General features: G+C 33.0%; 1 protein-coding gene across 2 annotated transcripts in view; it reads left to right on the top strand.

The window, feature by feature from the left end:
* The window catches only part of Zdhhc17 (zinc finger DHHC-type palmitoyltransferase 17), a 99,056-nt gene that overhangs the window by 45,579 nt on the left and 40,516 nt on the right, over window positions 1-12,961 (top strand). For both annotated transcript variants that reach the window (XM_015482971.2, XM_048804750.1), the window contains 3 exons: window positions 3,913-4,035; window positions 8,704-8,781; window positions 9,380-9,524. In XM_015482971.2, coding sequence (XP_015338457.1) covers window positions 3,913-4,035; window positions 8,704-8,781; window positions 9,380-9,524 — 346 coding nt within the window. The remainder of the gene's footprint in view (window positions 1-3,912; window positions 4,036-8,703; window positions 8,782-9,379; window positions 9,525-12,961) is intronic.

Below are 12,961 nucleotides of genomic sequence, written 5' to 3'. Positions count from 1 at the left end.
GTATGCTTTATAGCTTTTTAGTCCCTTATTTAGTGCGTTATGTCTTTATTGTGTTCTATCAATTTTTTAAAATAGGGAAATGTTTAAATTCTTATTCCTGTAGCTATTTTTCTTTGATTGCTGTAGGTGTTACTTTTAACATCCTAAAATTATAGCTCTAAATTAGAATTTGGTTTTGAATGTATATATACTACGTTTTTTTTTTTTTTGGTACTGGGGATTGAGCTCAGGGCACTTGACCCCTGAGCCACATCCCCAGCTTTATTTATTTATTTATTTATTTGTATTTTATTTAGAGGCAGGGTCTCACTGAATTGCTTAGCGACTTGCTTTTGCTGAGGCTGGCTTTGAGCTCGCAATCCTCCTGCCTGAGCCTCAGGAGCCCCTGGGGTCACAGGCTTGTGCCACCGTGCCCGGCTTATATACTACTTTAAATTTTTTTTTTTTTTAGTTGTAGATGGATACAATGCCTTTATTTTATTTTTATGTAGTGCTGAGGTTTGAACCCAGTGCCTTCCTCATGAGAAGGTACAACCCAGCCCCAAATACTACTTTTAATAATACACAAACTGTGTTTATTTATATTTTTTTCATATCCCTTTCAATTGTTAATTTCACAGATTTACCTATTTATACATTGTGTTCTCCAAAACCTAAACAAATAATTATTTTAAATGCATTAGTCCCTTAAATGATGATAAAAACAATATGTGGATTTAAAAGTCAAAATTGCATTAACATTAGCTTTTTAACTAGTAGTTTCTTTAAAGATATATTAATCTCCTAAATCATGTAGAAAGTAGAGTTACAAATCATTGTTAAATACTAACTTTTGTAATCAGTTATGTATTGACTTTTATTGAAATCTTTATATGGCTTTAAGCTACAATTTAGTGTCCTTCCATTTTACCCTACAGGATGTCCTTGAGTGTTTCTTGCATGGCAGGTTTAGTGGTAATGAACTGCCTCTCATTCAGAGATTTCACTCTTTTTAAAGGGAGAGGAATGTCTTAATTTCTCTCTTTTGAAAGGCAGTTTTGCTGGATACAGAATTTGTGGTTGACATTGATTTCTTTTTAATACTTTAAATACATTGGCCTGCTGACCTCTGACTACCAAAGTTTCTGATGAGAAATATGTTAAAAAGATTTCCTTCACTTTATTTAAAAATTTTTTTTGTACACAATACCTTTATTTATTGTTTTATGTGCTGCTGAGGATTGAACCCAGTGCCTCATACACACTAGACAAGTTCTCTATCACTGAGCTACCACCCCAGCCCCTCCCTTCACTTTAATTCAGTCTTTTTTTTTCTCTTTCTACTTCTTACATTTGATAACTTCTCCTGTTCTAGGTTCATTTGCCTACTCTTTTTTTGCCTCCTCAAATCTGCTTTTAAATCCATCTGGTGAATTTTTCATTGTCTTTTCAGTTCCAGACTTTCTTTTTAGGTATTCCTTTTATTTATATTTTCATTTTGTTCACACATCATTATCTTTGTCCACATCTTCCTCTGGTTCTTAGAGTATCTTTAATTCAGTTGTTTTAAAGTAGTTCTCTAATACATAAGCCATCATGTCTTTTTCAGGGACAGTTTGTATGGATTTTTTTCCCCTTGAAAGGTTTATACTTTATGTTTTTTTTTTTTTTTTAATATGCCATCTAGTTGTTCTGTTGAAAACTGGACATTTGAATGTAATGATGTGGTGACTAGTAAATCAGGTACTACTACTTCCCCAGGGTTTATTTATTTATTTATTTATTTTCCTTTTTGATTATTAAAGATAGTCTCTGTGCCAAGACAGCTTGAGGGTATAAACTTCAGACTCTCGCAGGACTTTCTGAATCTGCGCCCTTCTCTGGGCATGCAGTTTCTGATTTTCCCTATGTATGAGTTACCATTGAATAACCTACTCTTTATTGTTTATTCTCAAAGGAGGAAAAAGAAAAACGAAAGAGAGGAAGAAAAGGGATAAATAAGTAATTTCACCAAGAAGGGGAGAGGTTTGCAACAGTTGAGGGTATGTGCTACAATAATGGCCACCTCTTTTTGTCTGTACCTATGTGATCTGAAGAAGCAATTAGAGCATGGGTCTCTAATATGTGGATGACAGGGTCCACCCTGATTAGCTGTATGCTAATTACTCTAGGAACAGATGAAACAGGTGCATTCCTGCCTGCCAGGGAATGGAGGGTAGGGATTGGTAGTTGTGAGTGGGCCAAGCACTGAAATTAACTGCAATTTACCATCCAGGCATTCACCTGGAAACTGCAAGACTTCAAAAGACTCCAGAGTTCCAAAATAGATACATCACACATACTCTGCCAGTGCACTTTTTGTCTAGGTAGAGAAACAGATTTGTAATGCTTCCTATTCTGCCAAACTCCAAGAATCCTCCTCAGGAACTTTTAAATGTGAGAAAATAACCAGTGTTTCTGTGTAAGGTTCAAAAGATTTCCTTGCTCACTTAACATCTCATTCATAGATTTCACTCTTTAATATGCCTAGTTTAATTATCAGTTAGGTGTTTCTGAAAGAAAACAAACAACTGAAGGTATCATTGTCATCCTCTCCTGCTATTTCTTACCTTAGGTTGATGCCTCTGGGTCTGTCTGTTTCTCTATGTTGCATACATGCAAATCAGAACCAGGGACAGCAGCAGTTTGAGGGCTGTGCTAAATATTGGTAGATATAATTTATTAAATAAGAGATGAATATAGGTAGAAGTTCCATTGTTTGTTTCTAGCAGCTCCTTATTGTGCTTCCTCTCTCCTACCCTCACCTTGAGGTGCACCTTTTTGGATATCACTGTGCTTAAGAAATTAGAAATATTGTAGATGTACTTAAATTTGTTTTTGTGTTACTTATTTCCAGGGATCCAGTGAAGATAATTGTTGTGGCTTGATGATGGAATCTTAGTGGTTTATTGTATTGTTCTTTTTACTTTTGTGTATATTTAAAAATTTCCATACTTAAGCTCTTCGTTTGCCACAGAGTGATGGGAAATAGCAAGTGCAAATTAGATTGTCTGTGTGTGCCTCTCTTTTATTAGATATGAATGTCTTTCATAGAGCTCTTCCAGTGGACTTTCTCTTAAGTCTCATTTGGATCGACTTGAATTACAGGACTGTTCTTCACCTACTTCCCACCCTTGTACACCCGTTTTTATTTGCTTTCAGGAATATCAAAGGTAGATTTATAAATAGAGAATGCTGGGGCTTTTAAACATTCTTTCCTTTTGATGTTCTGCTAATTATTACATGTTCATTGCTATTTATTTTTATGTATTTTATATTTTTTTAGCTTGATTGTATATATTTTTACAATCTGCCTCAGTGTTTCATGAATAAGTAGTGCTGTAAAGAAAAATGAGAAACTGATTTTCTCTTCCAGCTAATGAGATTCTGTGGTTTCATAAATGAGATATTTTAGAACTGTGAAATGGATTAAAGCTGTTGAAATATTGGTATTTTAAAATCTGGGGGGCTCAGGATGTGACTCTGCAGTTGAACACTTGCCTATATGAATGAGGCCCAGGGTTCAATCCCTGGCAACATGTGTGCAGGCGCGTGCGCGCGCACACACACACACACAATGAGTTTAGAAAGTCAGATGGGGAGAAGGAAAAGAAATGTGATATTTTATGTTTAAATACATTTTAATTTCTTTTTAAAATACACACTCACATTTTAGTTGTTGCTGGACTTTTATTTATTTATATGCAGTTCTGAGAACCAAACCCAGTGCCTCACACGGACTGTACAAGCATTCTACCACTGAGCTATAACCCCAGCCCATATTTTAATTTCTGAGTCTGAAAATGGAGCAATATTGTCTTCTTAAAATGTTATTTTCATCTTTGAATTTGTTGTTAAATAGTAGTAACAATCCATATTTTCTTTTTTTTCAAGATATGGAATATATGAACGCTGCCGAGAATTGGTGGAAGCTGGTTATGATGTACGGCAACCAGACAAGGAAAACGTTACCCTCCTCCACTGGGCTGCCATCAATAACAGAATAGATTTAGTCAAGTATGTATTTTATGCTTTGATTAATTATTAGTTGGCTTTATTTTTAAATCATTGGGGGTAATGATCATAAAATGAATAATTTCCAAAATTCATGACTTAAGTGTGTATCTGTATATCTTTTTTCTTGAAAAAAATTACTTTTAACATACATCAACAATATGAGCCAAGCACTTTTCTGAGTGCTTTTCCATGTGTGTTTCCTTTCATTTTAATTCTTGAAATAACCCTAAATGAAATGTAACAGTTACTACCATCTCAGTGATGAGAAACAGAAGCGCAACTTTTAAATATACTACACACAGCTATTAATGGCATGCAAATAATAAGTTGGAATTGGGATCTGAATTTAAGCAGTCTCACATAGCAGTCACATTCTTACTACGGATTCTATGGGGAAAAGCAGCAAAAAGAAAGAGGGTTTGAAACAGTAATAGGCAATAGTCTTATTTAACTGTTCATATCAGCTTAACTGATAAGTGTTTCATGTATGAAGTATAAAATGATTTTTATTCTTCACTATTAATCTGTTGTTTTAATATTAGAAAGAAATAGTCACAGAGGCAGAGGATACAACTCAGAGAAAGAGCCCTACCCTAGCGTGAGTAAGGCCCTGTATTTGCTCCTGAGCACTGGAAAAAGAAAAAGAAAAAAGTTAGTGCAGCAAGAATTGAACTGATAGGAAGTCTTTCTTAGTAATCTTATTTGGTAGTCTTTGATACTTTGAACATTTTAGAAAAGACAATCTAAAATGAGCTGGTTGGAGATATATAGTTAAGTGTAGCATACAGAGTCTAGAGGCAAATAGAATATTAATGCCAGATAAAAGAATTTGTCCTTAAAAGTCTTAAGCAAAGATTAAACAAACAATAACTCATTGAACACCATGAGTCACTTTCTTCTAGAGAGTGTATTTCCATTTTCTTTGTTCCTTTTTTCTCTTGTTACATCTCTTTAATTTTCCCTGTGTCTTCAGTATGGATCCCCTTATATCTAGTTGTTTTTGTCAAAAAATGTATTTGTTTCATCTATGTGAAAGAAATTTTCACATTGGATGAAAAATTTTGCCTTTTATACACTGAGAAGATCATTTCAGTTTCTTGGCTTTTGTTACTGTTAAGCAATTATACTAAGCATTTAAGATTTTCTCTGTTTCTTGGTTTTCCTGAGTTTTACAATGATATATCTAGGTGTCAATTTCTTTTTATTTTGAATGAGATGACAAGGAATTTTGATTCTGTGAATTGATGTTTTCCTCAGTTTTGAAGAGTTCAGCCATTGTTGCTTCAAATAGTGCTCCTGCTCCATTCTCTTTTAACTTCCCTGCTGGAACTCCAGTTGAATATATGTTAGTTGTGTTTTTGTTTTTTCTTACTGTACCCTCTTTCTTTTCATTCTGTATGTTCTCTTCTTTTGTCTCTGCTTCACTTGGGAAACTTTTTCCAACCTGTAGTTCATTACTCTCTGTGTTATCTCCAGTGTTCCTAATTCTGGGGTTCCTAATTTTTAAAATCTTATCATTCTGTTTTAGAATTTTTGTTGTTGTTACTGTTTTAAATCTGTATTACTCAAATCATTAGTTGTTGAAATTTTTAATCTTGTCTCATATACTCAAACATAGCAAATACCATTATTTTATAATCTATCTGTAAAATTATAGCTTCTGTAGCTCTCTGTGGGTCTGTTTCTATTCTGTTTTTCTTTGACATGCCTGATTGTCCTTGGAGATATATATATATACACACACACACACACACACACACACATATACATACTAGACATTGTGTTGGAAAAATTATATGTTGATTAATTTGAGACTTATGTTGCAAAGATTTGTTTTTGCCTGGCCCAACCTAATTTCAAAACTTTAGATTTCCCAGATTTTGGTAGCTGAAGACTATGCTGTATTAGGTTTACTTCTATTTCTTCCTTACTTTATAGAGCAGCTTTTTGGGGGATCCCAACCTTTAGTTTGCTTTTTATCTCCTTTGCTTCCCTCCTGGCCAACTCTTCTGCATCAGCAAATTGTCTTTAAGTCAAAATGCTGGGCATTCTTGTAACTTCTTCAGGTTTTAACTCTTTCCTGAATCTTGACTAAGTAAATGCTGTTAATTTTATTAGGCTTTGCTTTTTAGGAAATGTTTCTTATATTTCATTGAGCTTTCTTTTTTCTTTTTAAATGAGAGGGTTAGGGTTGGTTCAAGTCACATAGGCTTCCCTGATCTCTATTTTCTCATTAAAAAATTATTTTAATCAAAATAATACATAAACAATTTTAAAAATCAGGTATTGTTCAAAGACTTACAATGAGAAACATCAGCCTTTCTCTACCCTTTAGTTCCATATTTAAGAAGTAACATTTTCAATACTTAAGTTGTTCCATCCAGTATTTACTCCCCCCCCCCACCCCCAGTAGGGGTGGGTAATGGGTATTGAACTCAGGGGCGTTCAACAACTGAGCCACATCCCCAGCCCTTTTTTGTATTTTATTTAGAGGCAGGGTCTCACTGAATTACTTGGCACCTCCCTTTTGCTTAGCCCTGGCTTTGAACTCAAGATCCTCCTGCCTCAGCCTCCAGAGCCTCTGGTGTTACAGGTGTGTGCCACAGCACCTGGCCAGTATTTACTCTTAAACTTGATATGTTTATGTTGCTACTTTTATATATATTTTTTTAATGCAAATGATAGCAAACAATTTTGTTTTTTCATTTAATCCATGTCTTCCAGGTTTTTTATTATCACTACAAATAGAGCTGCATTATTCTTAAAATCTGTATAACTGGTGATATGAAGTATTTATTTACTGATTTCCTTATTGATGGACAGATAAATGGATTGATTCTAGTGTCTTTGCTGTCACAAACAACACTTCAATTGATATCTTATACACATATCATTTTGAATATGTTTATATCTGGAATTCATTGGAGTAAGAAAAATGCCAGTTTTTAATTTGAATAAATATTGATAACTTTATATTATTTCTTGATTTATTAATTTTTAACATTATATTTTGTCTTTTTTAATATTTAAAAAAAATTTTTAGATGTGTAGACCGTTATTTTATTCATTTACTTATATGTGGTGCTGAGAATCGAACCCAGTACTTCACACATGCTAGGCAAGCGCTCTATCACTGAGCCATAGCCTCAGCCTATATTTTGTCTTTTTAAATAGATGTTCTAGACTGCCTTTCCACTAATTCTTTTTCTGTTACTCTTTCATGGTTTAGTTACATCATTATGCAATGTTTAAATTGTTAGGTGTATGTAACTATGCACTGCTAAGCACAAAAGCTATTCTGTGATTAACTGTTCTTGTAGAACTTTGGATTTTGTCTGAGTTGTCAAGTTGCTTCATGTGTTTTTCATTTTTTTTTAACTGTCACTAATTCTTCCCATACACTTAGAACTGGAAAAATCCCCCTTATGCCAACAGTATTAGTTAATTTATCAGTTTTGTTTTGGTGGAGGAGGGAAGATGATATAATTCTTAGACTTCTCCACTTTGCTATGTCAGCCCAGACTTTTTGCCGTGTAGGACTACCATACAACCATTCCTTGAGATTTTTGTTTGCCATAATTTCGGTAAGTCCCTTTGCTTCAATGTTTGTATCTGTTTTCTAGATATTAGGGGTTTTTTTGGAGGTAGTTTTTCGCCCCCTCTAAAGAAGGGAATGGAATTGCTTTTAAAAAATTCCAATTGGTATTTTAAAGAAAATATTTCCTATGAAAATAGTTTTTTGAGCTATAATTCTTTGAGTTCTAGTCTAACCACTCTCAAGAAACATCTTCAACATTGTATAATGTCTAACAGGTACCTTAAGAACCAATTCAAAGATACCTAAATGTTCGTGTTCTTAATTGATTAATTCTGGAAATACTTTGTTAAGTTACTTTGAAATATATTTTACATGACAGTGGAGTTGGTCCCTTAATTACATAATGTTTTAAAATCACAAATTTAACAGAAATTTAAATGAAGCAGAAAATGTGTGAATTATATATGTAAGTAAGAATGATTATACTGTGTACTTTAAAAGTAAGTGCATTAGTGATCTAAAACAGTAATCACTTAGAACAGTTTGAGAGCCTCAGTGAAATATATGGATTTCACAGGATGTCAAGATGGTATGACATTAATACATTAAACATTGAGGTTGCTTTTTCTTTTAAAGCAACATGGCTTTAAATTAGGCATAACAAACAACAAGGCATAATAAAAGACCTTCTGTTACAGTTTATAGTTCATAAAATTCTTGCATGTTTATTGTTTGATTTAATCTTACAATAATCTTATAAGGAAAGTAAAGTTAAAAATTTGAGCTATCCAAGGTAGAACACATCTTGCCTGTGGTACCACTATTCTGATTTTAATATTTTACATGCTGCTACTCAAATCTTTGTGATTCTCTAACTACCTTCTTTTTTCATATGATTAATTTGGCATTTCTATTCTTTTTTGTAATTAAATTTTTTTTCCTATAACAAAAAAGTGATGTGTTTGTATAATAAACTTCTAATTATGTTTCTTAAACTATCAAAAAAGATTGCTTATTTTCAGAGGCACAAAGCAGCATAAGATACAAAATGAGAACTTTCCTTATTTTTCGCATAATTTCTTAACATTGAAGATGCACGTTTCTAAATGACTACAAATTTTGTCTTATAGATACTATATTTCGAAAGGTGCTATTGTGGATCAACTTGGAGGAGACCTGAATTCAACTCCATTGCACTGGGCCACAAGGTGTCAATTTGCTTCTATATTATTTTTCCTTTGGATCCTTCATTAATATAAAACAATACAACTTCTTTTTTAAATGATATTCCAAAATTAGTGGGAGAGTTTATTATGCTAATAGTTAATATCACTAATATGCCAATGTATTCTTGTCCAGTTTTACCTGCATTAGAAGCTGAGTTTGTTGTTCAAGGTGTCTTAAGGGAGTTAGCCATGCTGATGATAATGTAGTTAGTTATAAGATTGCATTAAAGTTTGGATTTGTAAGTTTATCATTTTGCATCCTGTATATATATTCAGTTAATGAACTAGCTCAGTTCATGGAATGAATGAGATATTGGAATAAAAACAATACACTTATAGTAATTATATATTATATTTAAAGAAGTTATGACTATTTCCATAAATTATCAAGTACTATTACTCTAGGTAAGATTTTAAAGAACCAAAAAATCCTAAATGTATTTTGACATATATCTATTTTAAAATAACTTCATAAAATGTGTAATCTTTCTACCATTGCCTTGTTTTAAAACATTCTTTCAAGAAGATACTGTTTGAAATAACTTTGTATATATTAAGTGTTTATTCTTTTGTGTTTTAGACAAGGCCATTTATCCATGGTTGTGCAACTAATGAAATATGGTGCAGATCCTTCATTAATTGATGGGGAAGGATGTAGCTGTATTCATCTGGCTGCTCAGTTTGGACATACCTCAATTGTTGCTTATCTCATAGCAAAAGGACAGGTAAAAAAAAAAATTGCAGTGGTGTAGATTTTAATCTGATGTTCTTCATGGCTTAAATGCCTAACATGTATAACAACCTGGTGATATTTAAGTAGTAGTTCCTAAAGAATAAAGAAAATAAATAAGTATATAGTTAATTTGATATTGAATTTTTAATGCTCTTAACATAAAAATAAGAAATATAATCATGAGCCAAATAATGTTTACTAAGTTGGGTCTTTTATTTCTGAGATAGATGGATATAAGTACTGGAAATTAAAGGAGAAAATTTGGATATTAATTCTCCCCCCCCCCCCAATTATGGTGTTTGAATATATCCTCTGAATTAATCCAAACATTTTGAAGTTATTTATTGGTTATCTTCTATTTTAATTCCTCCTCAGGGCGATAATTTCTTCAAGATTGGTTTCTCATTTTCTGCTCTATAAAATGCTGCTGCTTGTCAGAAAGTTCCTCATGATTTAAGTGGTTCCTGATTTTTCCTGAATGTGCAGCAGTGACCATAATCATATTAAATATCACTGGTTCATGCTACTATGTTTTTATAGTAAATGTATTTTGTTAAAAGTAATGTAACCTGTTTTTTGTCCATGCATTTTTTTCTGGTTGTATTAAAACATTAGTTTTAAAATAAGGATCTCATCACACAAGAGTAAGAAAAATTAATTTAATCCATTTCTGTCAACACATATTTATTGTCATTTAATTTAAAATTTTACACTGATTTAGAATTTAAATACTATATTTTTTAATAAATTCTTTGATTTTTTTTTTGTTGTTGACAGTATTAAGCAGTAGCATTTGTATATTGTACATTGAAGCTTACGAAAAGAGGCATAGGCTGATTAAGTTAATTGTTAGAAGAGGAAGTTTATTCTATTATTGTTAACAAACCACCCTCAAATTTGATAGCTAAGATCAACAACTATTTATTGTGTCTCACAGTTCTCTGAGGTGACAGTTTTGTTTTTCTTGTGAAAATGGCTGGGTGCTGTAGTCATCTGGGGACTTGACTGGGCTGGAGAGTTAGCTCACTTATACACATCTTGTGTCTATTTGGATAGAAATGGCTAGAAAACTGTTCTTGGCTGGGATAGCAAGGTCTCTGTCTTTGTCCATGTCAGATCTTCTCCACACCACTACTTTATGTGGTTTCTCCAGCAGGCAACTGGAGTTACTACATGATGGCTTAGAGCTCCTAAAAGAAAGACAAAAGCTATTTTGTCTTTTGTTTTAAGTCTTAGGTCTCATGGCACAGCAGCATTTCTGCTCCTTTCTATCAGTTAAGGTGAGGTTAGGTCTAGCCCCTTTTCAGTGCAGGGAAGGGTCAATGTGGATGTGAATTCCAGGGGGCAAGGTCTATTAGGATCTTCTTTGAAGACCAACCACTGAAGGGGATAATTCTTTTTCTCCCATCTTCTCCTGGGAATTGAAGAATTAACAATACAAATTCACCTTTTTTTCCTTGCAGTTTTTAACTGGGAAAAAAAAAGAGGTGTAAATTTTTGAGCCATCTTTTTTTTTGTTGTTGTTGTTGTTAATTGATTGTGGAGTTTGGATGATTTTGTATTTTTAAATCCATCAAAATTATGTAGGCTATAAAATTCTCAAAGGGTAGATTTTCTACCTATCATAGTATCTTTTTTTTTTTCATTTAGTTGTAGATGGACACATACCTTTATTTTATTCATCTTTATGTAGTGCTGAGGATTGAACCCAGGGCTTTACACATGTGAGACGAGTGCTCTACCGCTGAAACACAGCCCCAGTCCTCATAGTATTTTTTGTATGAAAAATGCATGATGGTTGTGATAAGTGTCTGACAAATGATTAGTGTTTTCCTATGAGCAGTATTTTCTGTGTACAAAAATTACACATGCTTATTATAAAATAGTTAAATAAAATACAAGAGTCTGGCTTAGAAAATGAAATCCCATTTCTTCCCTTGCCTACCCTAGACTGAGGTTACTTCAACAGTTTAGAATGTAAAAGATTTTTTTCCGTGTATGTGCTAAATAATTACAGAAAACACCCTTCAATGTATGTTTGCATTATACTTTGAATATAGTCCAAAGTTCTCTGCCTTACAGAACCATCTTTTGAGTTTTCTTCTGTCACCTCTTATTTCTTGTTCTGCTTCAGCTATACCATTCTTGGTATTCCTTGAGCAACTCAGACTTGCTGTTGTCTCAGGATCTTTGTGCTTGCTGTTCCTACTGCTGCTGTGTGGTGGCCTTTCCTTACTTAGTCATTCCCCCCACCACCTCTGTTTAGTCAGGTAGTTGCCCAAATTTTATCAGTTCCCATTTATGAGCAACAAAATTAATGTATTTTTATTTCTTCTTTCACTTCTCTTTCACTGCTCTAGGTCAATAATATTATTTTTCTTAGTGTTAACTTTGTTGTGAAAAATATAAAACTGTATTTATATTACTTTGATTTAGATAATACTCTTTAAGTCTTAGCTATTACAGACGAGGCTTTCAGCATACCCTCTCTTCAGTTTTGTTTTTTTTTTCATTTTTTTCTCCATTTTTTGTAACCAACTTTACATTGTTAAGATAAATAACATTTCCATTCAGTTTGCCATTCTATTCTTCATAATTGTTTTAGTAATCTGTTAAATATATTCAGTGCTTACTGTCAATTCTTTTGGATGATTTTTAAGAGAAAGAGGGGAAAAATACTAGTTTTTGGAGCCCTTTTGATCATGGGATTCCCGTAAGCTTTTGTTCAGAGATTGTTATTTCTTCCTTCTTCCTAATAGAGAATACACATGTGTCCAGACTAAACTTGAAAAAGAAGTACCAAGTTAAAAATTCCAACCCAAAGAGAGAAAAGATTGAATTTCATTTTTTCTTTTTCTTTTTTTGGAGCTGTGACATAGTTACATTCTCTAAAAATTTTTTTTTCTGTATTTTTGATACTATCACTTTTTAAAAAGGATATGAAAAGACTTGTTACTACTAAGAAATTTAAGCATAAGAAGTCACATGTTTAAAGGCTGGGAATATAGTTCAGTGTTTAGATAGATTGTCTGGCATATATGAGGCCCTGGGTTTGATTCTTGGCATATGATGGATAAGGCAAAACACTGTATTATAGTATTTGTGGTGAGGGACTAACTATTGCCAACAAGGATGTATTCTAGTTCTCTAATATAGTAATTCTTAGCTATTTTGTCTTCCTCAGTTCACTTGGATAATATTAACATTTGAGACATGGTCCCATCAGTAACAGTGGCTCACAGAGAATTGCTACATGGAGATATGCAGTGTTTTATAGGATACTTTTCTAACTGTTCTCTTCTCACTGATTGGTAAATTAAGGAAGACATCTTGGATTAGAAGTGCTTATTTGATATAACCTGGAAATGGGAGATGAGGAAAGGAAGCAGAAAAACTTAATATTTACTGAATATGTTACATTCCAGACTA

Source organism: Marmota marmota, unplaced genomic scaffold, assembly GCF_001458135.2.
Source record: "Marmota marmota marmota unplaced genomic scaffold, marMar, whole genome shotgun sequence".
NCBI classification, from domain to species: Eukaryota; Metazoa; Chordata; class Mammalia; order Rodentia; family Sciuridae; genus Marmota; species Marmota marmota.
This window is presented reverse-complemented; position numbering and strand designations above follow the sequence as displayed.